This window comes from Cnephaeus nilssonii, assembly GCF_951640355.1.
Source record: "Cnephaeus nilssonii genome assembly, chromosome: 10".
Lineage (NCBI taxonomy): Eukaryota > Metazoa > Chordata > Mammalia > Chiroptera > Vespertilionidae > Cnephaeus > Cnephaeus nilssonii.
The window spans coordinates 78222338-78249999 of NC_137081.1; the positions used below are offsets into that span (position 1 = coordinate 78222338).

The following is a 27662-nucleotide window of genomic DNA, read 5'->3' on the forward strand; positions in this document are numbered from 1 at the left end:
AAATTATATACCTAAATTATCTTAAAGAATATCAATTATATTTAAACTGGATTATAGAATCAATCCTCTTTTTAAAATCATACCAATAACTAATATTTTTTAAATTCTTAATTATTACAGAAAACATTACATTTTATTTTCTCAAAAACATATTTTTATATTTTAGGTATTTAATTACCATAATTATATAATTTTTCTTAATTTCATATGTACTTTAAACCTTTAGAGCTTGTAAGTCAAACATCTAGCAGTTCTTTGATTAATAACACTTTTATATTCTTAAGAATAAATTTCTAAAACACAAGACATAATCAATTAATAGATTTAATTCTGTCCTCTAGATTTTTTATGAGGCAAATTTAAACTTTACTTTTTATTTGCCAGTAGCTCTGCTGGGGGAAGGGCATCTACCCCTTCCTCTATTAACAAAGGGCATAGCCAGTTATCTGGGCTACTTAGATCTTTATAATCAATATATTATTTATATTTTAACAATTTCTGAGATTCAAATCCAATTCTAATTATTTTAAAGTATTTACTTTGGATAAATTCTATAACAGAGACAAATTTACTTATATTCTTGAAGGTTTTAAAAGTTAACTTTTTAACAAGGTTTATTAGCATTTTAAAAACAGCTCTTTATTATGGAAATGCGAATCTTGTTGCTGGAATTAGCTTGAATTTCTTTTAAGAAGACTTTTTCGCCGTTTCTCTTAGGAAAAATAACTAGTTCTGGGTTTTTAATTTTCTATAGCTTTTGCAGAGAGATTCTAGCTGAAGACAATCTAAATGTCTGAAATCAGACTATGCGCGCATTCTGTCTTACAGCTAAGTTCTCTCCCTACTAGCATAGAAATTCCAGATACATTTCTAAATTTTTAAGGCTTTTTTATGGCGAGAAAGGAAACTTTAAATTTGTATACTGGGAGAGTGGGCATCTATATTGGATCGTCACGTGTCTCTTCCTTCCCCCATATCCTGCTTACTTCAGGGGAAATATTAATAACGGATCTGGCCAAATTTCTGTTTATGCTTAAAAGAAAGACAGATCTCAAATTTTTTCTTTCTTTTATGCTTTCTGAAGTAATAACTTATACCTAATTTAGCCAAGATTCGCATTTCCCTTTAAGTTCTTTTATAATTCTTAAATGTAACTTTAAGTAATCTTATTGTAAGTAATCTTATTGCGGGAGAGCAGATAGCCCTGCCCTCTCCTGCCACTCCTGGTGTAATCCTTTTATAGTTAAACTGCTTCTACCTAGTAAAAGGCTAAACGTCCCTTCAGGAGTAGGTCTATATACCCCTGTGGGGATGGCCTGTGGTCCCAATTCTGGAGTTAATATATATCGCTTTATGGGTCCAAGGTCCAACCCGGCACTTCCAGGGGTTGCTCGGAATAACTCCTGTATCTGTTTTGCTCCTGGGGCAGGCTGGATGCTGCACAGCCAGCTGGCCTTGAGGCTGCACAGGGGCAGGAGGGTAAACAGACAATGCCCTTATTATTTGCCGGGGCTGAGCTGGCCCCTTTCTGGAGTTTCCCGACTGCTGCTGAGACAAGAAATTTCTATGGGCATCTGCCCTAAATCTACACTCATTTGCCCAATGTTTTCCTCTTTTATATTTAGGGCACAGTCCAGGTTGTTTAGGACCTCTGCCATTTCTTTTATTAACTCCTTTATTGGAGGGACACTGCTTTGCCATGTGTCCTGCTCCTCTACAAGTGAAACACTTGTATGTCTGACCTCTCCCTGTGCTGAACTGTTGCTGAAGAACTCCCTCAATGGTGGTTCCCTTTAATGCGGCCGCGATGGCAACTCCTTGTATATACGAGGGACCAATATCTGCACAAATGCGGATATAATCTGAGAGATCCCCTTTTCTTTGATAGGGCCGCAATGCAGCTTGACAGGCACCGTTAGCATTTTCATACGCCAACTGCTTGACTATTAACATGCCAGCCTCTCTATCTACCACTACTCGGCCAACAGCCTGTAACAGCCGAGAGACAAAATCCTGATACTTTTTATCTGGCCCTTGAACAATCTTTGAGAGCTCCTCTGTTTTCTGACCAGAGGTGGGAAGCTTTTTCCAGGCTTTGATCCCAGCTCTATTAATTTGTCCATAAGCTTCCTGGGGGTATTGAATTTGATTATGGGTATCAGCATAGTCTCCTTCTCCTACTAGCATTTCATAAGAAATATTAATCTGGGCAGCTCGATTACGAGCAGCTTGCTCCTTAGCCTTTTCATCATATTCTGATTTCCACAAGAGATAATCTCCTCCTGATAAACAGGCTTTGGCAATAGCTCTCCAATCATTAGGTGGGAGAGCCTCTGAGGCTATAGTTTCCAAGATAGTTAAAGTATAAGGAGAAGTAGGCCCATACTGAGCACAGGCTGTTTTTAACTCCTTCAGGGTTTTAAAAGGAAGTGGGTCATAAGTACGCTCACGCTGTCCCGAGTTAGGGTTCACCCGTTCCATAACGGGGAAGGCGTGAATGCCTAAGTCCTCACCAGCCTTTTGTGCCTCCTGTAAAGCCATCTGGAGAGGGGAGAGTGGAACTGGCGCTGCACAGGGCAGCGGAGAGCGGCGGGGACTGCCCTCATGGCTTCTCTTTTTCTTGCCAAGACGCTTTAATGCTTCTAAAAATTGTTCTAACACATCTTCTATATCACTACCCTCTTTAGTTCTAGCAGAAAAATAATCTTCCTCCTCTTTTGCCTGAACAACACCTGTATTATCATCTTTTTTAGACCCCTTTTTTGTGCCAGTACACTGCTTCTCTTTCTTTCCTGGCTTAAGAGATGGTTGATTATGTTCATGCCTGGGATCTAAACAATCCCGTATCAGATTCTATAAGGAAAATGTATCCTGAATGAATTAAAAAAAATTTTTTACTTGCTTGTCATTAACTTTAGTTCCTTTACTGTTGAGCATAGACTTTAACATTTGCCCATAAAGGGCATTGTCTCTAGATTCTAACTGCCCCATTTTACTCCCGATTATCAAAAAGATGCTCCTCCCTTACCTTTACGAGTGCACTCTTTTTTCCGGAGGAGTTCCTTACCTTCTGTGTCCTAAGTCCTCAAGTCCCTGTTCGGGCGCCAATTGTCAGGTCCAGCCTGACAATTGAACCGGGCTGAGGTAGGGAGGTGGGAATTGAGAAATAGAAAGAATAAGAGAAATAAAAGCAAGAGAAACAACAGCGGGGTCAGGAGGTCCAGAACTCTCGAGAAGCTCTGGCAACTTTTATTAGTAATACAGTGCTTTTTATACATAAGACACTAAGCAGGGAATCACTCACAAGGAAAACATTCTTTGTTTCTCTAAAATTACTACTGGAGGGATAAGTTGAAGGACAGGTTTCTTGTTACAATAAATCTCACTAGTTGGATACATATTTCTTGGTAAGCCATGAAAGTAGCTCTTATCCTACTGATAGCAGTCATATAAACAAACCCTGGGAAAGCTCTGTAGGCAGGGGCTGCTCTCGTTATACTGATTAGTTGCCATCCAAACAGGCCTGGGAAATCTGTGCGGGTAGGGTGCCAGCCTTGCTAGCCCCTACAGGTGCAAGGACCGTGTCAGCTTACAGCCCGTTCCCCACAGCTAAGGCCAAACAAGAGGAGACTTCCTTATAGTTTTAGGGTCTAAGACCTCCATTTCAGAGGACCACTCAAATGAGCAAAATGGGGGGTTGATTATTCATGGGTCAGAAATATGCATTTGTATCATATCTGACCTTCGTTGCTAGTAAAAGGAATAAGGTTTTAAAAATAAATATTAAGCGTTCATGTTTCTTTACACTGATTTCATTTGCATTTTCTAATGTACATCTACATTCTTATTGGGTAGCAAACTTTTGCTTTAGGTTAAAGTTAGGTAGAGTGCCTTGCATACGGAGTTAGTGATGGATGATTTTGTGTGTTTTTCCTTTTTCTTTTTTTTGCATCTGCTATGTTGGTGTACAACATGAACGCTTAATACTTATTTTTAAAAGCTTATTCCTTTACCAGCAATGAAGGTCAGATATGATACAAATGCATATTTCTGACCCATGAGTAATCAACCCCCTATTTTGCTCATTTGAGTGGTTCTCCGAAATGGAGGTCTTAAATTGTCTCCTTAAAACCCCTGTGCCTGGCAAGGTCACCACATAAGGACCCGCACATTCATGCAAGGCCTGCCCTGTCCTGGGAAGACCCGGCCTGGCCTCCGGGGATGGCGGGGGGTGCAGGGGGGTGGAGCTCAATGGCAAGTATAGGTCTTGGTCAAAATATAAACATGTGTCTGTTTTCTGTTCCACTGCTCTGTGACTTGCAGCAGATATTTGCTTTCAGGGCTAATGAAAATAAATGTGAGAGAGTTTGTTTTCAATGTGGGTTCTTTTCCACTGAGGAATTAGCAGGCAGCCGGATGCCCAGGAGGGCAGAGACGGCCTACAGAGCAGATGGCCTCATCCTCTGTTTCCCCTCGAGGTCTCGGGAGGCACGCCTGGCACGGTCTCTGAGCACCCCTTTACTGTGGCATGCGCCCAGATTCAGCTCTGCTCTGAGACTCTGAGCAGAGACTCAGCCAAGGAAAACATTATGTTCACCCGCGTGGTGGATGCCCCGGGCGAGACAGGGCTCAGCCGTCAGGGCTCCCCTTGGAGTGAAACGGGAAGTGGGTCATCACGCTCTGCCTGTCCCGCTTGCTCGGGGCTGGGCTGTGTACCAGCTGGCCCACCCCAGGCCTGGGCTCCCTGGGGCTGCAGTGCCCTCCATTCTCCATGGCATGCTGCTCTCCGCTGTCCCACGCCATCCAGGCATGGGACAGCTCAGTGGTTAGCTCACTGCGAGATGAGCAGTTTCTAATAAAGGTCGGTCACATAGCTGTGGATGAGCCTGTGCTCTGCCTGGGAAACGTTTGCACGTTTCATTGAAGCCCCGAGGCTCGAGGCCCATGTTTTCCCGTGTGCTTTGGAGCCCATTCCCTGATGTCGTGTCAGGAACCTGATGTTTTCAGATGTCCTATCGTTTCTTGGTTTAAAACCTCTCCCCTTGGACTGAAGGGAAACAAAACAAAACAAACAAATTCTCTGTTGTGGCCTAGGAGTGGGCCTGGTTTGGCTTCCCTTCCCCTCTGACTTCTTTTCCACGCACCCTCTCTCTCTGCTTGCAAAGCACATTGTGGCTGCCTGTGTCCTTCCTCCAGGCCAGACGGCCCATCATCTCTCAGGTCCTAGCGTCAGCCTCCAGCCTCTGCAGGTGAGGACAGCCCTGCGCCCGCCCACGTGCTTCCATGCCACTGTCTTAGCTGTGGCCGATTTGCCTCACAGTTCTGGACGCTGGAAGTACAAAGTCAAGGTGCCGGCCAACTCAGTGCCTGGTGAGCAATCTTCCTGCCTTGCAGCCTGCTGACTTCTCACTTTGCCCTCTCTTATGGCTCTTTTTGTAAGGGTGCTAGTTCCATTCATGAGGGCTCCGCACTCATGTGTTCATTGCTTCCCAAAGGTACCAATCCCAAATACCTTCACACTGGGGTGAAGACTTTAACATATGGAACTGGTTGGGGCGGGGCGGGGCACAAACATTCACTCCATAGCAGGCATCCTATGCCTCCTCGCAGCTCTCGTAACACTGGCTGTGATTGATTTGGGGTCAGATGGTCAGCTCCATATATGTAGGCTGTGACTGTGTTGTCCTTTAATTAGTGTTCAGTACAAAGCTGGCCCATAGGAGGTGCTCAGTAAGCGGTTACTGGGAAGGGGCAGGTCAGAACAGAAGAGGATGCCGCGATCGGTCTGACTGGGGAGAGTGTACCCAGATCAGCCTGGGAGAGTAGATTAGCTTCCTATGGCTGCCGGAACACATTACCACACCCACAGTGGCCCAGGGCGGCACGGATGTATTAGCTCACAGTTCTGGAGGTCCACAGTCTGGTGTGGGTTTTCCAGTTCTCAGGTCAAGGTGTCGGCGGGTCTGCCTTCCTCTGGAGGCTCTTGAGAAAAATTCATTCCCTTGTTTTTCCAACTCCTAGAGGCCACCTGCATTCCTCGGCTCACGGCCCCTTCCAGCCCTCTGACCTCTGACCTCTGGCTCCATTGTCACATCTCCTCTGACACTGGCCTTCCTTGCCTCCCTCTTACAGGGACCCCTGTGATAAAATTGGGACCACCCAGATACCCCAGGTCATCTCCCCATCTCAAGGTCCTTAACTTAAACAGACCTTCCAGCCTAGGGTTTGCTGACAGCCAGCAGAGTCCAGCTCCACAGAAAGGCCGGCAGGCTGGCCTGAGTGGTCCCCAGAGTGTGTACACATGCTCTGCTTGCCGGTGACCCAGCTCCTGTCATCCATAGAGCCTCCCTGACGAATGAGGGTACTTCCAAATTTTATAGTCCAGCCTAGACCAGGTGCCGTGGGACTTGACTCCCTCTGGAAATCCATAGCGGATCCTTGGCCAGGTTGGGGTTGCCCAGGATGTGTCTCCCCACTTTGGAGAGGTTGGTGACCACTGTGCCCTCTCGGGAATGAAGGGGAGAAGGGACCACCAGGGCAAGGTCTAAGATTGGGAAGAGACGTTCTGGGGCCCTGCACATAAGGAAACGTCACTCCAGGGCCAGCTCACTAAGCCCTTCATCTGCCCATGGGGGACCCTTGTCTGACTGAGACATTGGCAGGTAGGTGGTACAATTCCCCATTTCTGTGTAATCCTAATGAGTACCTGCATTAATATTACCTAGACTTGTGACTAGAAAGGCTTTGGGTATGTAATTTTTGTAGCAGAGCTGTGATGGTTACTGGTAGAAGTATAGGATGTAATGGGATCGGAGGGAGCTGTGCTTGTTCTTTATTTGGGGGATTAAAAAATAAATAATGTAATCATGGCTACTGTATTTGTTTCCTATTGCCACTGTAGCAACATTCTGCAAACTTTTAGTGGCTTAACACAACACACATGTATTATCCTACAGTTCTGGAGGTCAGAGGCCTAAAAATAAGTTGTTGGCAGGGCTGCGTTCTTTCTGGAGGCTCGAGGGAGAATCTGCTCCTTGCTTTCTCAGCTTCTGAAGGGCTGGTCCCATCCCCCAGACTGTGGCCCTCCCTGCACTGTGGGATCCCTCTCTTCGCTCCCTCTGTCATCACATCTCATTCTGTGGCTCCAACTCTTCTGCATACTTTTATAAGGACTTTTGTCCTTACGTGGAGTCCAGCCAGATAATCCAGGATAATCTCCCTGTCTCAATGTTTTTGCCTTTATCACACCTGCAAAGGTACCTTTGTCACGTAAATTAATAAATTCACACATTTGGTGACTAGAATGTTGGCATCTTTTTGGGGGGGAGGGAGGGAATTATTTTGCCAACCACAGCTACCTAAACAGGGCCATGAAGCCATCAGGGATGTGATACAGCTTGTGGGCTGGGGAAGGGCAAACTTCTGTGGCTCCACCACAGCTGCTGGTGCTGCTGCTGCTGCTGCTGCTATGGGTGGTGGGGGCCCCCAGGGTCATGCAGGAGGGCTGGGCTACAGGTGGCAGTCCTTGATTCTAGGCTACACAATGAATGAATGTAGAAGCATCTTCATTGACACAATCTGAGGAAGGAAATAACTGGAAGTAAGACGCTGAGAAGCAAGTGAGGATATTGCCAACCCAAAACTCAGACATGAGGAGAAGATTATCTCTCTTTGAACTGAGAATTTAGACATTGGAATTTAGGAAGGAAGAAATGGGTTATTCCCTAGGACCAGCGTTGGGTCTGTTGAGCTGGTAGAGGAATGAAGAGGAACAGTCGGGGCTCAGTGTATGCTCTGTGCTGGGTCAGTCAGAGCCAACCTATCAACTGTTCACGTATGCAGAAGGAGGTTTTAAAGCTGAAGTGCAGTTCCTTTTTACCTTGTCTTGCCCCCATTTTAGTTAGAAATCTAAAGCCTAGAATGTTCAAATGGGTTGACTAAGGGCACATGGCAGGCTGGTGTCAGAATGTGGACTAGAAGCCAGGGCTCTTGGCTCTAATCCTGCCTTTTCCCCGGGATCCCAGAGTTCCTCTCTGAAATTATGTCACATGGTCCCCATCCCATATACTGCTCAGTGTCTGATACAATTCCCCATTTCTGTGTAATCCTAATGAGTACCTGCATTAATATTAACTAGAGTTGTGACTAGAAAGGCTCTGGGTATATAATTTTTGTAGCAGAGCTGTGATGGTTACTGGTAGAAGTACAAGATGTAATGGGGTCGGAGGGGGCTGTGCTTGTAGAGGAAGGGCGTGAGGAGGAGCCTGGCGTGAGGACACAGGCTACTATCTTCATGCAGAACCCACAGTTTGCCTTTGGTCCGATGCATCCTTGAGTGATTTTGTTTGAGGAAGAGATGGACAAAATGAAACCCTTTCTGAGGAGCCCGCGGCGGGAGGTGGAGCATGCACAGTCCCTGTGTGACTGGGCATAGAGTTAGGCATAGACAGTCCCAAACAAAAGCAAATACAAATGAACTCAACCCACTTAGTCAGTGTAGCGTTATAATTTCACCATTTCCCAAAGATGACTGTATTGAAGTCAGGGGAGGTCATGTGACTGGCTGATATGAAAGCAATGGCACCATGACAAGTTTATTACTGTTTCCCCTTTTAGCATGGATCCATTTTCTTTCTGGGCAGTAAGAGACTAGTTCATCCAGAATAGTCATGGAATTTTGGGGGATGAATTACTAAACTGCTTAGAACACTTCGTCAGTAATGTGATGGGTCAATTAGTAACGAATCAAAGTGTGGCCTCATTGGCAGAGAAATTGGTGATACCCTGGCAGGACTTTCAAAGGTTCAGGTCCCTTTTCCTAATATAGTAACATATTGAAAGTATTTTAGAGCAATTCTGGAATGAGTAATATGAGCCAAACATGACTTTAAGTAGCCTGAGCAGAAAAGAGGATGTGAGGAGGGAAAGAAAACTAGAAAGCCATGGGTATGGGGAAAGGCAGATCTGTGCAGAAGAGGAAGTGAACATACACTTGAGATATTCCAGGCCTGCCTACTTCCAGGTCGCCAGGGTTCAGAATGAATGAAGTCCTTCTCTCCTTCCAGTATAAGCTTCTATAAAGAAAACATATACTCATATATTTAAGTGGGTCTTTAGCCATTCATGGATATTGTCCCACAATAAATGCTTTGTGTAGCTGAATGGAGTGCTTTTCTGCATAAGACCGTGGGTTCCTAGTGAGCTTTCTTTTTAATTTGGAGTGATGGGGGTGGGTCCATGGGTAGAGGCTGCTTATGGAATTTTAATCTAATGCTGTAAAATTTGAAGGGGCTGGGAAATGTTTATGTTATTTTAATTAAAGGCTGCAAAATTTTAAGGGGTAGGGCATTTACATAGAATAAAATTGCTCTATGTAAAATTATTTTTAACATTTGTCACAGTTTTTATATCAACATCATTAATGGCACTATCATAAAACAGCCATTAGCCTCGCTGCAACTAGATTTGTATAGTGAAAATGATATAGAAACATAACTATCAAGATAACTTAAAGAGAGGACAACTCCCAGTCATGCCCCAAATTGCCAGGTATTTTACCCTTCTCAGGCAGGGCTGTCCATATTGTGTGTTCCAAATGGAACACAGTTTACAAATACAAAAACCTTACCTGCATTAGTACATGGGATTTAAATGGTTCTGATTCGCTGGCTGGTGAATGGTTGTTCTCCCTTCTAGGCTGGCTGGGTGAATGGTCATCCTCTCTTGCACACTGCCTGGGGGAGTGGGCACATTTGACTCCAGGCTGAGTGGTGGAATTCCCAGGGTCTCTGCCCTGATGCCTGATCCCCCTGGGTTGGGGAAATACTGATGCTGGGGTCAGGGGAGGGCAGGGTTTTCTTGCTATTGTTAGAGAGTGGGAATTTTTTAGCACTACTGAGGCCGTGGACTATGCCCCAGATAGAGTTGTCAATGCTGACACCAGGCCAGGCCTTGAGATAGGGTCTCATGGCCCCTTCCCAGCACGTAGGCCTTCTTTCATAGAACACTGTCAGCTTTCTGAAGAACAGGATGACCCTGTGAATAACATGGTCGTCAATGGCATGACTCTGACGTTGCTCGGGAAAAACTGTTTTATCTTGGGTTGCTTGTTCTGCAAAAACAGGATGTGGTTAATGTGCTTAAAAGTGGTCCTGCACAAAGGGTCGGGGCTGCTCTCTGGACTCCCTGCGTGGAGAAAGGCAGAGCAGTTGCCGGCTGGCTGGCTGGCCGGCCAGCCGGCTAATAAAGGCTCCCTAAATTTTAATTTGGTCTGGACTCCAGTGGTCATTCACTCACGTTTGCTCCACAACACTATCTAATATGAGATAAGTGCCCATGATGTTATATGTTTTTCCTGTGAGTGACTCCTGTATCTCATGCTGCTCATATCCCATATTCTTCATTATTTGAGCTACCTGTGGGTCTAAGTCACCCCAGGGTGGCTCCATATATGGCCTCAGTTCCTCTGATTGGCCAATGTTGACCCAGCAGTCTCTCATGATATCTTCCAGGGTTGGTCTGTGGCTGGGTCAAGGGTTATTAATTTTCATAACAGTTTTTTGTCATTGTAGAGATAGTAAGTATGGTATAAAGAAGAACCCATTCAAAATGTACTCAGTGAGTTCTTCAAAATTCTTCCCCACAGTGTCAGTTGCCCTGTCACCATAGAGCACAACCCCCTTGCTCCAAACCTCCACCTTCGAGCCTTCATAGGGTTCCAACAGGAACAACTCTGGGGCCACATAGGGGGCAGTGCCACAGAAGGTGGTCAGTTTCTCTTCTGTAAATACCCTACTGAAGCCAAAGTCTGCTAATTTAACATTCATCTCACCATCTAAATGGATGTTCTCTGGATCTAGGTCTCTGGTGATAGTAATGTACCCCTGATAGCAATTGTGGGAACAGGGCTTGGGCTTCCTTCTCTGTCATGGGGCCACAGTTCTCGAAGTAGTCAAATAAGGTTCCTTCACCCGTGTGTTGCATGAAGAGATACACTTGGTCCTTGGTGATAATGACTTCAAACAACTTGGTGATGTTGGGATGATTTAGTTCCTTAAGAGGATGAATCTCTTGGAGAACATCAGAGGAACCCTGCCAGTTGACCACTTTCACAGCCGCCTCTGTATTGGTGACAATGTGCCTGGCCAGCCTAACCTCTGCAAAGGGCTCTCTTGCCAATGGTGTTGAATATGAGGTAATTGCCAATATGGCACTCTTCGTTGGCAGAGATGCCTGCTAAGTCATCACTCATGGTCACCACACATCACACAATGGACCCATGATGGCTGGGGATAAACCACAGTGAGTGGTTTAAAAACATATAACATCATGGGCACTTATCTCACTTACTCTTCTCATGATCCTTTTACTCTGGAAAAAAAATAAAAGGACCCCAAAGAGCTCTTTGTTTATGTGGGATATTAAAGATTAATATTTACTTTTTAAAAATAAATAAATGGTTCTATTCACAAGGTCTGAACATTTGTTGGGTAGATCAGGTGGGAAGAATTAGATGTAGGAAATGGTTAAATTCCAGCCTCACATAATGTTATTGAAAGGGGTGCTGGACTGCGGAGCCCCTGTAGTACAGGACTTTCAGGGAGGAGTAAATAACCCTAAGGCTTAAGCAGGACCTGGAACTGGGCAGGTCTGAATGTCTTTAGGCTTTTACTCTAGACTCACTCCAGACTCAACACCACCAGGCTGCTCATTCGCTTACTGTGTATCTCCTCATCATTTATCCTTCTCTGACACACATTCAAGCTGTTCCTTGTCCAAATGCATTCTAAAGAGCTCCATCTCTATAGGAGTGTTTTTACAACTTTTTTTAAACTGCAAACCACAGTAAGAAGTATATTTTATATTTTAACAGTGCACATATTTAGTTGGCTCTTGGACATTATAGGAGTTAGGGGTTCTGGCCTTTGGCAAAGTATTTCTTTAGACTCCCCCAAAACTACTAATAGTCCACTGTTGACTGGGGAGCCTTTTCAATAATATATAAAGTCTATTAACACATATTTTCTATATTATATGTGTTATATACTGTATTCTTACAGTAAAGTTAGCTAGAGAAAAGAAAATATTAGAGAAATCATAAGTAAGGGAAATGCATTTACAGCACTCTAGATGTTTATTGAAAAAAATCTGTGTGTATTAGTGGACCTGCACAGTACACACACACACACACACACACACACACACACACACACACTGTGAAAACAAAAGTTTTATAAAACAATGCTGTAGCCCAAAATGAAATGAAGGAAAGCTTGATGAGTCAGCCATTGAATATATCCCTCATATCACCTGCTCCACGGTGTCTCACTCACTGTTCCTGACAATTGGCTGCAGGATCAGTTGTATATGCATGTGCTTGTTCTTGTAGTGCACTGTGGCATTCTGTTTTAAGGAATATTGTTTGCAGCAAAATGGTTGCAGAAAAATGATTTTTTACTTTTCAGTAATATATCACAACCCACAATTTAGAAAAGTATTTATAAAATTATAAGTAATGCATTTGAATGAGTAAATACATCTTTTTAAACAAGCCATTATTCTAATTTTCTAGTAGAATACAGTGTGGTATGTAGTGTTTTCTTGGCCTAGTGGCTCCTCGATACCTCCCTCCCCTGGGAAGTTTAGTCTCTTTACCACTCCCCAGCATTTTCCCTCTCTGGAACCATTCTCATTGCTCTCCCCTTGGACTACAAATTCCATGCTCACATCCACCTCTTCCACAGGCCTCTCCAGACGCATTCAGTCCTCACTCCCTATAGCACAGCGGCTGGGGAGTAGAGTCGGTGGCCCCAATATTATATAATTTAGTCTCTGCTGTCATTCTCTCCTTTTTTCTTTGATAAAATTAAATACTAGGCTTCCTTTTTCTCTGAGTTATAAACTCCTGAAGAGCAGGGGACATTTTTCTATGTTGATAAATTTTTCCATCATTCCCAAAATATTGGCCACAAGTATAGGAACTTGATGAACATGTGCTGATCAAAACTAGTTGTCAGGCATTGTTCATTGAAAGTCTCATGCTTTCCTCTCGGTGCTCTGACTTTAAAAATTACATATGTTTGTTTAAAATGGTGCTTTACAATTTTTTAAAACCTTTTTTTGAAGTGCAGCATATACACAGAAAACTTACAAGTCAAAAATGTTAGTGAATTGTGGGTATGAGTGAAGGGGGTCATTGGAGAAAAAAAGAAGACATCGGCAATACTTTCAACAATAAAGATAAGCCGAAACCGGTTTGGCTCAGTGGATAGAGCGTCGGCCTGCAGACTCAAGGGTCCCAGGTTCCATTCCGGTCAAGGGCATGTACCTTGGTTGCGGGCACATCCCCAGTAGGGGGTGAGCAAGAGGCAGCTGATGGATGTTTCTCTCTCATCGATGTTTCTAACTCTCTATCCCTCTCTCTTCCTCTCTGTAAAAAATCAATAAAATATATTTAAAAACAAACAAACAAACAAACAAACAAAAAAACACAATAAAGATAAACTTAAAAAAATAAAGTATCTAACAGGATAAAAAAAAAGGTGTTAGTGAATTGATTTTTCACTAAGTGAAAACACCCATATAACCAGTCAAGGAAATGAAGCCAGGAATCTACCTTATACTCACTTTCAGTTAAGGGTAAATATTACCCTGATTTCTATAGCCATATATTGGTGTTCCCATATTTGAACTTTATACAAATGGAGTCATTCAAAATTTACTTTTTGTTTTTTCAGATTTCTTTCACTCAATGTTGTATTTACATTTGCCTTTAGAGTACAAAGTAGTTTTAAATCAGTTATCCAGGTATTGTGCAGGATTCTGTTAACTGCATGCATCACAGTTTATCTGTAGTCAACTGCTGATGGCCATGTGGGTATGTCCTGGTTTGTGGCTTTCCTGGAATGTTGCTGTGGACACTCCTATATGTATTTTTAATGACCATTGTTAATAATTCTATTGATTGTATTCCTACTAGTAAGAATGGAATAATTGGCTCTTGCATATACATATGTTCAGCTGTAGTAGATGCTGTGAAACAGTTTACCAAAATGGTTGTACCAACTTACACCCCCACCAGTAGCGTCTGAGACCTCACGTTCTTCCCTTCTCTGCCAACCTGCACTTATTATGTTCCTTTCTCTTTTATCTTAGCCTCTTAGATGGGTAGCAGCAGGGTTGAATGTTGGTTTTATTTGCATTTCCTTGATGACCAATGAAGTTGAGCCCCTTTTCATATGTTTATTTACTATTTAGATATTTTCTTTTGTGATACTGTCTGTTCATGTCATCATTTGCCCATTTTTGCAATGGGTTAGTTTCTTTTATTAATTTGTAGTAGTTCTATATATATTCGGGACTCAAATCCTGGATTAGATATAGGTATTGCAAATATATTTTCCCACTCGAAGGCTTACCTCTTTCTTTTCTTCAATGTGTTACCTTGGGTATCATAGCCTTTAATTTTTAAGTGTCATGCCAACTGTGCACACAATAGGATTCTACAAATAGGCCATGGATAAATTTTATGAGCGTGATTGGAGGTTAAAGAGAGAGATGTTGATGAAAAAGTCAGTGAGAGAAATCCATGCATGTTGTAAGGTTATAGTTACTCTATTTTGATCTTGCAAATTTCAAAATCGGGGTTGTTGGTAATGGAAGATTGTATACAGAGCAATAGATTCTGAGGGGATATGACTGAGGAAAATAAGAAACAGTAAGGATGAGTTAAAGTGATATTCAGAGTAGGAACACAAGCACAAAGGATTTCTATCTTTATCAAGTCATGTACTCAATGAAAAAGGGAAATATCATTAAGGATATAAAATTATAAACCTCAAAAAATTAGAGTGAACATATCTAGAAATAGATTTCACTTTGAATAGATTATGATTAAAAGTTTTATAGATAAAAAGGTCGGACCATAGACTTGTTTTGCTTTTTAGCTTATTTATTATTTTCCTAGTGACAGAACCACAAAAGAAAAATCTTAAATAGAAGGAAAATCTTGACCCTGAAATCAGCCATGGTGTATGTGCAGCCACAGAAAAGAAAACACACGGCCGGTGACATTACAAGTGGTGGGAATTTATATTCGTTCTCACTTCAGAGAACCGGAGAAACAGAGCAATGTAAGAAGCAAACGTTGTATTTCTTGGAGCATATCAAGCAGATTTAACAAATGTTTACTCCTTGTTGTTGGGGCATTATGACTCCTTGCAGCCTTATTTAGAAACGCCTTCGTGGGTTTTCTAATTTAAATCCATGGTATCAATCAAATATGATAGCTTCAGCCTGTAAATACCTGAGCTGAAGCGAGAGAGGGCGTAGATAAGTTGAAAGTGTTGAAAAATGAAGCCATGGAATCGTGAGGGTAAGAAATAGTTTATTTTATATGGTTTGCAGGGAAGAGGACCAAATGGCCTTTAAGAGATAGTTTCCATAGCTACTGGGCTGGATCAAAAGAAAATGCTGTCCCAGCATTTCCCCCGTGCTACCGGTACTGCTTTATGGTAGCTACTGAGCCTAGTATTTTTCGGGAGCCTAGTTATTCCAAAGATGAAATGCTATAAAATGCTTCAACCTGGCGTCTGTTAGAAGCGCACTTGCTTTGTTCTGAGAATCTCGTCACAAAACCTAGGCTGGCCAGAGCTGCCTTCCTGTTCACAGAAGCCTGGAAGGAGAGGGTCCCTGCAGGTGCAGCTCTCTGGAGCAGCTCCCTACCAATGAAAATTTCACCTTGTGATTCAAAAAACAGGGGCTGCACTGAAATTATAGAAGAATCAGGCTGCACTGCTCCTGACTTTTTAAAGATGAGTATGAAGAACAATTTACCGAAGGACCCTAAAAGTGATGGCTTTTCACTTTCATTATAATAAGGTCCCTCACCCCCCAAATATATGCTTAAAATGTAAAACAAATATTATTATGACCTAGCTTTTTTATTTTGGTACACAAACTATACATTGAGTTATATCATAGACTCTAATGTTTTAGTCACCTTACATTTATTTGTGCCAATGCTGATCTGACCTTACGGACAAAGTGCTGTATCCCAGAGGCTGTCAACTGTTGATCTGCGGGCTACTGGTGGCCGTGAGGTCCGAAAGGTTGGCGATCACTGCAGGCCGTCTATTAAAAATCCTTCCCAGTAATAGCCTGCAAAGTACAAGAGGAGGAGGAGGAATCCACATTCACTTGCTTTAATGTTGATGTGTCTCTCCATTTAAAATGGTGTGATTTCTTTAGTGTCTTTATTGTTCTTCAAAAATGTTTTTCCAATCATTTGTATTTCTTTTAAAGCTGATAGATCAAAGCTAACTTCTAAGAAGGTAATAGCAGACTGATATTGATGCACTAGCTGTGTTATTTCCAGGAGTATGCCAACGTTTGCATTGAAATGGTTACAGAGGCATCTCCTTAGCCACCCAATCCAGACACCCCCTCGGCCACCCGTCATCCCACAGTCCAATTCAGAGGTGTGAGCTGGTCAGTGAATACAGCTTCAAGACAAATTCCCCGCCTTCTCGCCCCAACCAGGTTGCTCCTTTGAAGCCCCTTCTAGAAATTCTGGAGTCCCCACTGTTTGTCTCAGGATGTCACCTCCATGCTAGTTTCTTATTTTTAAAGCACATTTATGTTTGGGGTGGGGCACAGAGCCTTCCCCCTTTCTTTATAGTACACTGCGATTCCAGGAACAAGTCAGAGTTGATTTTTTCTGAATACACAATCAGTTACTTTTATTGTTTAGAGCAGCGGTCGGCAACCGGTGGTCCACGGACAACTGGTGGTCTGTGAAGTTCAAAAGGTTGGCGACCACTGGTTTAGAAAAAAAAAAAACACAAAAAAACACCAAATCGATTCCCACAGCATTGGTTATTTTCAGAAATCGGATAATTCAAAATAGAGACTGAGTTCTGTTTATTTTTAATGTCCAAAATGTCACTATAATCCATATCACTCATCTCATCCTGAAGTTTAGTTGCCTAGGAACAAGCCTGGGGAAGGCCAATTGGGCAAAGGCACATTCCTGGGGTATCTGAGAGAAGGAGAGCACTTAGCCCCCTGCAGATATGGGGGAGGAGCAGAGAGCACTGGCAGGGGAAATAAAAGTAGAAGAGGAGAAAAAGCCATAGTTCCTCTGAAGGAGAGGAGAAAGGATGTCACAGGCAGGCATAGCTCATGTCTCTGGGAACTTCTGCTGGAAATGAATGCCAGTCCCAGGATATGACTTGTTGCACCCTTTGCCGAGTACTAGATAAAGGCCTGTGTTTATAAATACAAACTATATCTTAAACAAGATGTAAATAAATCTTCTGGGGAAGATCCAAAAGTCAGACTTCGGACCTGGAAGTCACCAGTGACTTTGATAATGTTTGTAAAAGGCTCTGAGCTCCCGGGCTGCAGATGAAACGTTAATGTATATCTACATGCGATTTTTTATGAGTAGCACTGCATTTCTGAAATAAAACCCAGAAGATGAAGGGGAAGAGAGTTCTTTGACATATGAAAGCAAACAGTTTCTGGAATGAAAGTCCAGAAAATATCAATAGTTGTTTATAAGCACAGCGTGGGAATGTGGCACCACAGCAACGCGCAGGAGCTTCGCTAAGCTCTTTGGCTTGCTCTCCAGCAGCCAGTTTGCTTTGCCTGCTAGTCCCAGACCTGAAACAGAAAGCGGAGCCTGTGTGAGGATTACCTTCTACATGAGAACATGGTAAAGTAAGAGAGCTTAGAAACGCATGATAATTTCTGGATATACCCAAATTTTAGCAGTCAATACGGTGGGGAGGGTGGATGCAAGGGAGTAACTGTAATGAAATGCTTATATTTGAAATAAGATTAATCTTCTATCCTAAATGAAAATAGAGGCCAACAGCCGCCATCCAGTGCGTGCTTTGTAAATCATATTATCAGGGAGGGCTTACAGCCTTCACCTAGTGTTTTATATGGAGGTGTGTGCTGGGACCGCCATATGCCGGCTTGGGCCCGAGCCAGGGAGCACGCGGGAAGCCTTTTGCATTCCAGCCGTTCACTCCTGCCTGGCAAAAAAAGCACTTTTTGTACGTGGTGTCAGTGGCCAAGTTATTTGTACACAATGGGAAGCTGAAATTTCATTTCCACATGAAATTAGTGAATAATGGCTTTCAAGACTCACTGAATAAGCATGCCCAAGACACAGTCAGCATTTTAAGTCTGTCTACAGGACGCCGGCCATCTGGATGGAAAATAAATCGGTTATGGAGCTACTTTGGGGGCCTCTGATGTGAGGCATGGGGAGAGCATAGTGTATGGAGGTTATAAGGAAGCTTTTGCTTGTCAGTGGGGTTTGGTGTGGTCAAGGCTTGTCATATCAGTGATCCCATGTCACTAGTACTGGCTGGATTTACCAAGCCACAGATGCATATGCCTTGGTATCTAATTGTAATGTTGTCTACCATGTATCAGCTCAATGCTTTTACCTTACTATGGTATTGCTTTTTACCTTTTCAAAATATATCCACACATTAACTTTGTATTTTAGGCTCCAGGAGAACAGATTTTCCATCTGCATGACTAAGTTTCTAACTACAGGTGCACAACTCTAAAGTAATACTTTCGATGGTGGTGAAATGTGTATCCCCCGTCCCCCCCCCCCCCCCCACGAATGGTAAAACGATTTCATTTTCTGCTAAGTTAGTTAACATTAATTGTTAAAATATGATTTGAGAAAGTCTGATTTCATTTTTGGTGGTGTGTGATTTGAAAAAATAAGGCCAAGGTTATCTGTTTTCAGATAGTAAGATGTTAGTTATTTGTCTATGCACAATAATTAAAGCTAAAGCATGGAAAGCAAAATGAGAGAAGCAGATGGAAACATCCCCTAGGTGAGTGTGAACATTTGTTCTAAAAAATAAAACAAGTGCCAGCAAAATGTATAATTATTTTCTTTCACTTACACCTGATTTTGATTTTTTTAAATGTTGGCAAATGGTTTCAGCTATATTTGTCTTGCTTTGGTTTCCTTCAAAAATGCTTTGGAATTTAGCATATGAGCAGAGTATTAATGAAAAGTAGTAGGATTTGAAGAAAATCAGTTAATGGGCTGTAATTCCTTGGTTTTTTGAGAATTGGGGGAGAGGGAGGAAAAGTCAAAATCTAGCTGATACAATAAGATACCTTGATTTTCACATAGTCTAGTTCTATAATGGAAAAGGTTAAGAATATACAGGAAGAAATTAAGTACAAATGAGCTTCCTTAATTTGCTAGAATTCCATAGGATAGTATTTCACAGAATATATTATTCAAATTGTACATCAAGAACAAAACTATTTGTTTCATGCTTCTGTAAATGTGTTGATTCACATACTACTCTAAATAAATAGGCCATTAGCTGGAGTTTTACTATCCTATGCAATTTGAGCTATGCACCGAAAATGTATTAGTTATAATGGGATTTAGTTTGTAACTTTATAGTGTGAGCTGTACACATTAATTAATTTTGAGGTGGCTGCTCATTAAAAATTCTTTCTGGTAAACATAATAAGTGAACACATTTTGGAAGATGCCAGCACATGATGTATTAAATGGATTTTGATAAGTGCATTTGGCTGATTTTATTGGCAGGTATGAACACTTCCTATTTATGGGAATCCAGCATGATTGACTGTAAAATGGTATTTTAATACTAGTTTTTATGGTATTGACTTGTGCATAATATAAGGACCTAATGAAGGAGTTGGGGTTGGTTATTAACCTGAAATAGAAGATACAGTCCACAGACTTAGAGATCTGGAAGGGGATTCCTCTTTTACTCACTCCTCTTGCTTTGTAAGAGCAAACTGAGACCAGAGAGGTTATGATGTACCTGGAAACACACAGCTGCCTGGGAGAAGAACAGAACCAAGGAGCGAGTCTCTGCCGCGGTCAGTGCTCTGCGGCCCTACCTGTCCGCAAGCATGATTTTAGGGGCCGTGTCCAGGGAAGAAAGACAGAAGGTGATAAGCTACCACAGAGCTGGTTCACATGGAAATCAGCATGTTTTGCTTTGGAGGAGACTCAGTAGGGGCTGCTAGCTTTGTTTTAAATCTGTCCCGGGAGTGAATGAGTGTTTACTGGAAATTATATCAATGCAGTTTATATTGGGATTCTTGATCCTCTTTGCTTTCTTTTTCTGCTCATCCTTGACATCATGATTGAATTTTTGTCATGTGACATACATCCAGGATCCGTACAGATGTCTGAGCCTTTGCCTTCTCTCTGGTTGCCACTAGCATCTCCCAGTGCCGGGAGTGGGGGCACTCTGAGGGCAGAGGGCACCAAGGAGAGAAACCTGAGTAGAGATGGACTGTCCTGGTCACGCAAGCGCAGCCCTGTTGGTCAGAGCAGGCAGAGCCGGGCCCTGTGCTCAGCAGCACAGCCTCCTGGGCTCTCAGGGCTCCTGTGATGGCCACTGGGGGGTTGAGTTCTCTCAATGAATCCTACTTCTCTCCATGGCCTCAAACAGATGAACATTCAGATCCTGAGAAAGGACATGCAATCACATACCTACTGTATTAAAAGCAGAGGGAAACGAGAAAGGGATAAAAATCTGTGCTGATAATATTAAAGTGTCACATCTTAGAGGGAAACTAAAATGAGTAAACTGTCCATCACTTCATGAGACACCTGACCTGAGGGTCATGGAAGCCATGTTCTCTCACATGAGAGCACAGGACAAGCTTCCATTAGCAAGCGCTCTCCGTCCAATGCCTCTTCCAGCCAGAAACACCACAGGCAGGAACCTGCTCCTCCCGGCTACCTTACTTTCTTCTGCTTAGCTTTGGTTGGATGGCAAAAGTGATTGACAGGGAAGGTGAGAGGTGCTGGTTTAAAGGAGTCTGAGTTAGGGAGGTCGCCCTCCCACCCTACGGAATTGCAGCTGCATCATTTTTCAAGTATTCCTGTTAACTAGAGCTGAGCTGATGAAGTGCTCCCTGGAGAAGCCTTATTTTAATGTGGCAACAGACCCCCTTTTAAGGGTTATTTTCAAAGCAGGAGGCTCATTTCAGTAACATTCTTTTTCCTTTGCAGTTACATCTTCAATTGTATTTATCACCTTGCAATGCATTTGTTGACAGTCTGTCTCACCCACTGACTGAGCTTCAGAAAGGCTGTTCTGTGTTATGCTCCCCTGGGAATCTCTGATGGCTGGCTCAGCGTGGAGCTCAATAAACACATGTGGAATTAATGCATATTGAATGAATAGAAAAATAAGTTGTATGTAAATAGATGCTTTCAAAATCTTGAAAAGCTTTTTCTTTAAAAAAAAGTCTTAATACAGTGTTCTAAAACTTTAGCCTCCATTCATATGACTTTATCATCCTTTTATCCATCTAAACTATAATAATAAAAGCATAATATGCTAATTAGACCGTACAGCCGAATGACCTTCCAGATGAAGCTGTGGCACGGGAGCAGAGGCAGATATGGGTTGGGGCAATCAGGCATGAAGGTGTGCAGTTAGGGGCAATCAGGCAGGCTGCAGAGTGGTTAGGGCCGATAAGGCAGGCAGGCGAGTGGTTAGGGGCAATCAGGCTGGCAGGTGAGTGGTTAGGGGCGATCAGGTAGGAAGGCAGAGGGGTTAGGGGCGATCAGGCAGGCAGGCAGAGGGGTTGGGGTTGATCAGGCAGGAAGGCAGAGGCAGTTAGGGGTGATCAGACAGGAAGGCAGAGGGGTTAGGGGTAATCAGGCAGGCAGGCAAGTGGTTAGGTGCGATGAGGCAGGCAGACAGGACAGCAGTTAGGAGCCAGCGGTTCCAGATTGCAAGAGGAATGTCCAACTGCTGTTTTAGGCCCGATTCCACAGGCAGTCGGACATCCCCCGAGGGGTCCCGGATTGCGAGAGGGTTCAGGCCAGGCTGAGGGACCCCCCCCTCCCATGCCCGAATTTTGTGCACCGGGCCTTTAGTATTTTTATAAAAATTCCTGCATAGGCTCTTGATTCTGAGTTAGTGAAATCTGAATTGAAGTGGTCTTATCTCTACCAAGAAAGATTTACGTTGTTACCCTTTTCCACACATGGTAGAACTCTGCTTAGGAACATCAGAATGTGTCATTAATTTGTCATAATTAATCAAAATACAGCCTTTTTTTTTTTCCTAAGCAATGCACTGATGTTTCCTAAAGTAAATAGGAGAATTTCTTGTTGGTGAGGGTCTTCTCTTACTGTGTGCTTTACATTGCACCCTGTGTTTGTTATTAACAGGACAATTTTGCAGTTAAAACTTTACATATATACTAGTGGCCTGGTGCTGGAATTAGTATAGATTAGTAAACCGGCATTCAGACATCCCTCTCGCAATCTGGGACCACTGGCTCCTAACCACTCACCTGCCTGCCTGCCGGATAGCCCCTATCCACTCTGGCTGCCAGCCTGCTTTCCCCCAACTGCCCCCCCTGCTGGCCTGCTCACCCCCAACTGTCCCCCCCCTGCTGGCCTGCTCACCCCCAACTTCCCCCACTGCTTGCCTGCTCGCCCCCAATTGCCCCCCCCCCCCCCGCTGGCCTGCTCGCCCCCAGCTTCCCCCCCTGCTGGCCTGATCGCCCCCAACTGCCCCCCACTGCCGGCCTGCTCGCCCCCAACTGCCTTCCCCCGCCAGCCTGATAACTCCCAACTGCCCTCCCCTCCTGGCCTGATTGCCCCTAACCACCTCTGCCTTGACCCCACCACCATGGCTTTGTCCAGAAGGACGGAAGGACATCTGGAAGGTCTCCCAGTCTAATTAGCATATTACCCTTTTATTAGTATAGATTTTGCCCTATAGCAAAGCAGATATACATATTAAAGGTAAGGCCTAGTAAACAATCAGATTATCAGGTTGGAGGAACTGCCCTCAGCTGTCTGGCAGCAGATAATAGCATGCAGATCTTCAGGTTTGGGGAAATGCTTTCAGCTATTCCAGCAGCAGGTAATATGATTCAGCCCTGCTGAAGCCCCAAAGGTGCATCAACCTTTGATGAACTTTTTGCATTTATGACCTGCTGGAATTAGCCTCCAGCACTTTCCTCAAGTGATCGATATATAACCGTGTGTTCTGTGTGTGTTCCTGTTTCAAGACACCTTATTTAACATATACTGTTGATATGTTAACCTTGAGCTCATGGTAAATAGTGCAGCAACTCATACCTGAATGAAGTTTACCTAACACATGCCTTTTATCTGTAATATACACTTTTTTATGCTCAGGACAGACTTAGCAGGAGGTGAGCAGTGTGTTAAAGAATGCAAATTAATGTTCCTAAAGCTAGCTTATTCCTCCTGAAGGATCCATGCTACAGAGACCTGGACCTGCCACTTTTCAAAACAGACCTATCAGAGTCCAGAAAACTAATAGTTCTATAGTATGAACAGAATTGTGAACAAATAGATTTTGCTTAATGACTAAGTTATTGAGAAGTAAAATTAAAAGCACCTAGATGTGTGTTCAAATTGTTCTTGATGCTGATTTGCTCCATTCTGTGTGAAGGCCTTGAAATCACTGCATGCACTTCCATTTATCTAAGGGTCTTATCTCATTGCCATCACATCTTGCAGAAATTGGAGTTCTGTCCTTGAACTTTAAATCTCAGCTGACCACCAGCCTTGAAATCCCCATAGTAGCACCCTGCCTTTCATGATATTCTGGACTTCTGCAAATCCAGCCTTTCTCCCACCCCGTCGGAGTGTGCTTCTCTGAGCTCTGTCCTCAGTGCCCTACTGTGAACTCTGAGGAGTGGTCCTGAGTGTCTGCCATCCCTGGGCATGCTCTGTGCATGCCTTGCTGGCTGGCCTTCTTGCTACAGATCCTGCTGGGGATGCTGGAATCATCCTCAGTTTGATCATATTTCAAAAGCAGAGTAAAATTCCACTAAAAGCTAAAAGCTAACTATGTTCCACAGAAATCTCCTTTGTTCTAAGTGGTTAGAAGAAGTATAGTTAGTGGTTTAAAGTATAAGTTATTCATTTGGAAGATTTGATCTATAAAAAGAAGAGTTTTGTTAGAAAGATAATACATGCAGGAGCTTTTAGGACAGTAACTGCCACATATTAATGGCTCAGTAAGTAGTAGCTATTTGTATTATGAATCTTTTTACTCTTTCCCAACTCTGGACAAATGCCAACATAGTCTTTGAAACACCTGATCGGATTGCACTTAGTGTGTACTAGTAAAATTACTGACATTTAAATGTAGTTATGTGTGCCCATTATATAAAGTGATGAATGAATAGGAAATGCTCATATTCAACTGATTGTTTATAAAATTGGACTTGTGAAAATATTCACTCTATTTTGATTTTTTAGGTCAATATAATTTAATGTACAGTAGTAGCAAAATAATATTAATATGGGAATGCTGGCCAGAATGTGGAATTAACTGAGAGGTCTGAACACTCTACTTGCAAGAAATGGGCATTGATTAGATCATGGACCAAAGTAGTATTTTACACATTATGGCTTTCGGAGGGCAGTTCCACTGTGCATGTGTGTACTTTGCAAAACCCTGTGTCTTCTGTATTGACTTACTAGTATATGTAATAGGTCCATGAATATAATGTTGAATGACGCATTACAGAGAATTGTATTGTCAGCCTTTTCTCCGTTTCTCTCTAAACTTTCTTCTTTTCTGTGATGTGTTCCTTCCCCCAGCTGTACACTGGCATGGGCTGATTGTCACAGTGCTGCAGGTTTTCCCAGGGAGCAGTAGTTATCCATTCTTGGACCCACATAACAGAGAAGCTGGTCCGGTGAATAGATGCAGTGTGGCTCTTTCTGCAAGTGCTTATCTTGTTCACTGGTTGCTTTGTAATTGTTATTACTTTGAAAAAAGCATTTCTTTTTCATCTCTACAATCAGATTATATAGAAGGAGAGTTTTTCCTATTGAGGTATATTCTTATCAGGATGTTTTTCTTCTATTTTATAAATACTAGTATTATTAAACATAGGATGAAGCTCTCCTGCAGCCAGTGCCAAAGGAAACAATACAATAGGCATGTGCAGTAGGGGGTTAGCTAGATAGAGCTGCTATCTTGTTTTTCTTGCTTGCCTTTAATCAATGTGTGTATTCTTTTAAAACTTTCTTATCCATATTTTGTGAGCACTGTTTGTGAATTTCCTTCCTTTCTTCCTTTTCTTTTTGTGACAGTGTTTCTCTTTCTTTAATTTATCAAGGTGTCACTTACAACAGTCTCATTGTACTGTACTAGAGACATTCTCCATGTGCAAGAGAGTTTGTTGCTGGGTTTGCTTTTCTTTTGGACTAACCAGGACTATTGTTAGCTATTTTGCCCTTGATCTTACAAATGTGTTTCAGCTCTGGACTTTGTCTATCAGTACATTTTTAAAAAATGGATTGAGCCTTTCTCCAAAGCAGATATATTGTCCTGCTTTAATGGAATCCCCGTCCATGACAATCTATTTTTATTGTGACTTTCAACAGTTATACCTTTCTTGTATGTGGTGCCTACAGAATCCATTTTTTTCTTTGTTTTGTTTTCTCTTTTGTCTTTTAGACATGAGAACTTAGCCAAGGAACAAAGAAAAAAAAACACACAAAGCTTTTGTGATCAGGAATGTTTTCAGCGACAAATCGCAGTTTCATCATTATCTACTAAAACCGCACATCCTTTCTTTACCTATTTAGTTATAGGGGAGATGATTTTGCTAAAAGCCACACAAAGCTTTAAGGAATGTCTTTCTTCTGGGCTTGGGAAAATAGCTGGAATAAAAGGAAAGGGAATAAACCCCTTAGCAATTCACACATTTTGTTTGTTTTTGTGTGAAATTTATTAATCTCCAGTACATTTCTTTTAGGGAAGCCAATCTAGAAAACATGAAAGCAGTAAGTGCTGCAAACAACTTTGGTTGTATTTGCCATTAACAACAGTAAAAAGCATTATAGCTACCTTTAGTATTATTTTATTTTCTTAAAATTAATCATATATGTTACTTATTTCAGTTTTTTGTTGGATATGATAGCCATTCTCATCATTATTCAAGAGAAAATAGCTGGAGAGTTATTCACATTGTATGTAACTGGCAAATAATGCTTTTTGATATAATGAGTAACTTTGTTTCTGTTTTATGTCTTATTTTAGCTGAGGCCTAATTCTGAGTTATTCCTACCAGCTGCTTCACATATGAATATAGAAAAATGGGGCTCTGATGTTGTTTCCTTCTCTTTGGCTTTTGTGAATAGGTCATATTCAAACCCAGAAAGATGTTCAGTAACATGGAGTGGATGAATTGATGGTTGCTTTTTTAACATTTTCTTCAGCCTATCCAAAATTTGCTCATGTGTCCACGTGTTTTTCTTTTAAAGACAATCAGCCCTGAAAATGGCGCTGGTTTGGCTCCCCAGGATAATGACTCTGTTCTATTGGTTTTTGCTCCTCGACTGAGTTATTTTTGTCGTTGAGATAGTCAACCTCTTTCACCCTCCATTTCCTCATCTCTAAAATGGGGGTGGTGTTGTCAAAGTTCACTTTTGGCCCCCACTTTAGTAACTTGTGATTTCTGAGATGGGTTAGAGGGAGCCCATGGACCTTTTTTTGTACATAAGAGGTCCCAACATCTGCTTATTACAGCATCTGGAGTGGTCATCAGCGGTACCCCCTGAGAGCAAGTTGTGTAGAACATTCATTAGCAAGAGCTTTCCCATCACATTTTTCATATGAGCAAATTAAAACTGCTCAAAACTCATGGAACAAAGAAACTTGCCAAAGTTATCTAATTCTTCACCCTCAGAAACAAAGAGACAGCAGCTATTACTATCTCACTAAACTTGTGTTCCTCAGATGGGAAAGCTGGTGTTCAGCTCTGTTTCCAAAAAGATAGCTGAGAGAAGTGGCGGAGGAGTAGATGCCATCCTGGCTAATGACTGAGTAAATGTTGTGACGGAAACTGTCTGAAGCCTCTGGTCAGCAATGTTAAACCCTGAATTGTCAACAAATAGATGAAATTACTGGTTGATGGGGAGCAGGGAAGAGGCAACGTTTGTAGAATGCCCAAGGGCAATCAGTTTCACATTAGAACTGAGGGAAAGGATTTAAGAACCAGGAAAAGCATTTGGCTTGATTAGTATTTGGAATCTATTCTCTAGCAGGCTTTTCTCTATTTGCATTTTTTTTCAGGTGGGTATCTGGCTCACTAATACTGATCTTCTGCCATCCTCTCTAATAAAATGGTAATATGCAAATTAGCCATCACTCTGCTACATAAGCCACGCCCACCAGCCAAGCCACACCCACCAGCCAATCAGGGCAAGTATGCAAATTAACCCCAGACAAGATGGCTACAGCCACAGAGAGCAAGGTTTCCCAGGTAACAGAGCAAGCCAAGCTTTCTGATAGCTGTAGCAGGCCTAAGCCTCCACTCAAGCTACAAAGTTTCAATTATAGAAGGTAAACAAATTCAAACAGAAATGGGGGCAGAACTGAGCTTGAGAGAGCAAGCCAGGGTTGCCGGCGGCAACAGGGGAAGCAAAGCTTTCTGCACACCCTGGCTGGGCTCACCTGCTTAAGGCTACAAAATTTCAATTGTAGAAGGTGAATTAACTGCAACAGAAATGGCTGCCGCCCCGGAGGGAGCAGGAAGCGTGGCTCCGCTCCAGGCTACAAAGTTTCAATTGTAGAAGGAAAATAAATTTCAGATACCAGGGCCTC

The 27662-nt window shown here is 42.6% G+C and overlaps 1 protein-coding gene across 5 annotated transcripts in view; it reads left to right on the forward strand.

The window, feature by feature from the left end:
* NCKAP5 (NCK associated protein 5) overlaps positions 1–27662 on the forward strand; it is a 965452-nt gene that overhangs the window by 399513 nt on the left and 538277 nt on the right. The window contains exon 1 of one of the 5 annotated variants that reach the window (XM_079782416.1): positions 17670–17716. The exons of 3 other annotated variants lie outside the window; for them this stretch is intronic. In XM_079782416.1, the coding sequence (XP_079638542.1) occupies positions 17706–17716 (11 nt within the window). In that variant the 5' untranslated portion in view covers positions 17670–17705. Of the gene's footprint in view, positions 1–17669; positions 17722–27662 lie in introns of those variants that run through there. One more of the 5 variants, XM_079782417.1, reaches the window with a different exon arrangement.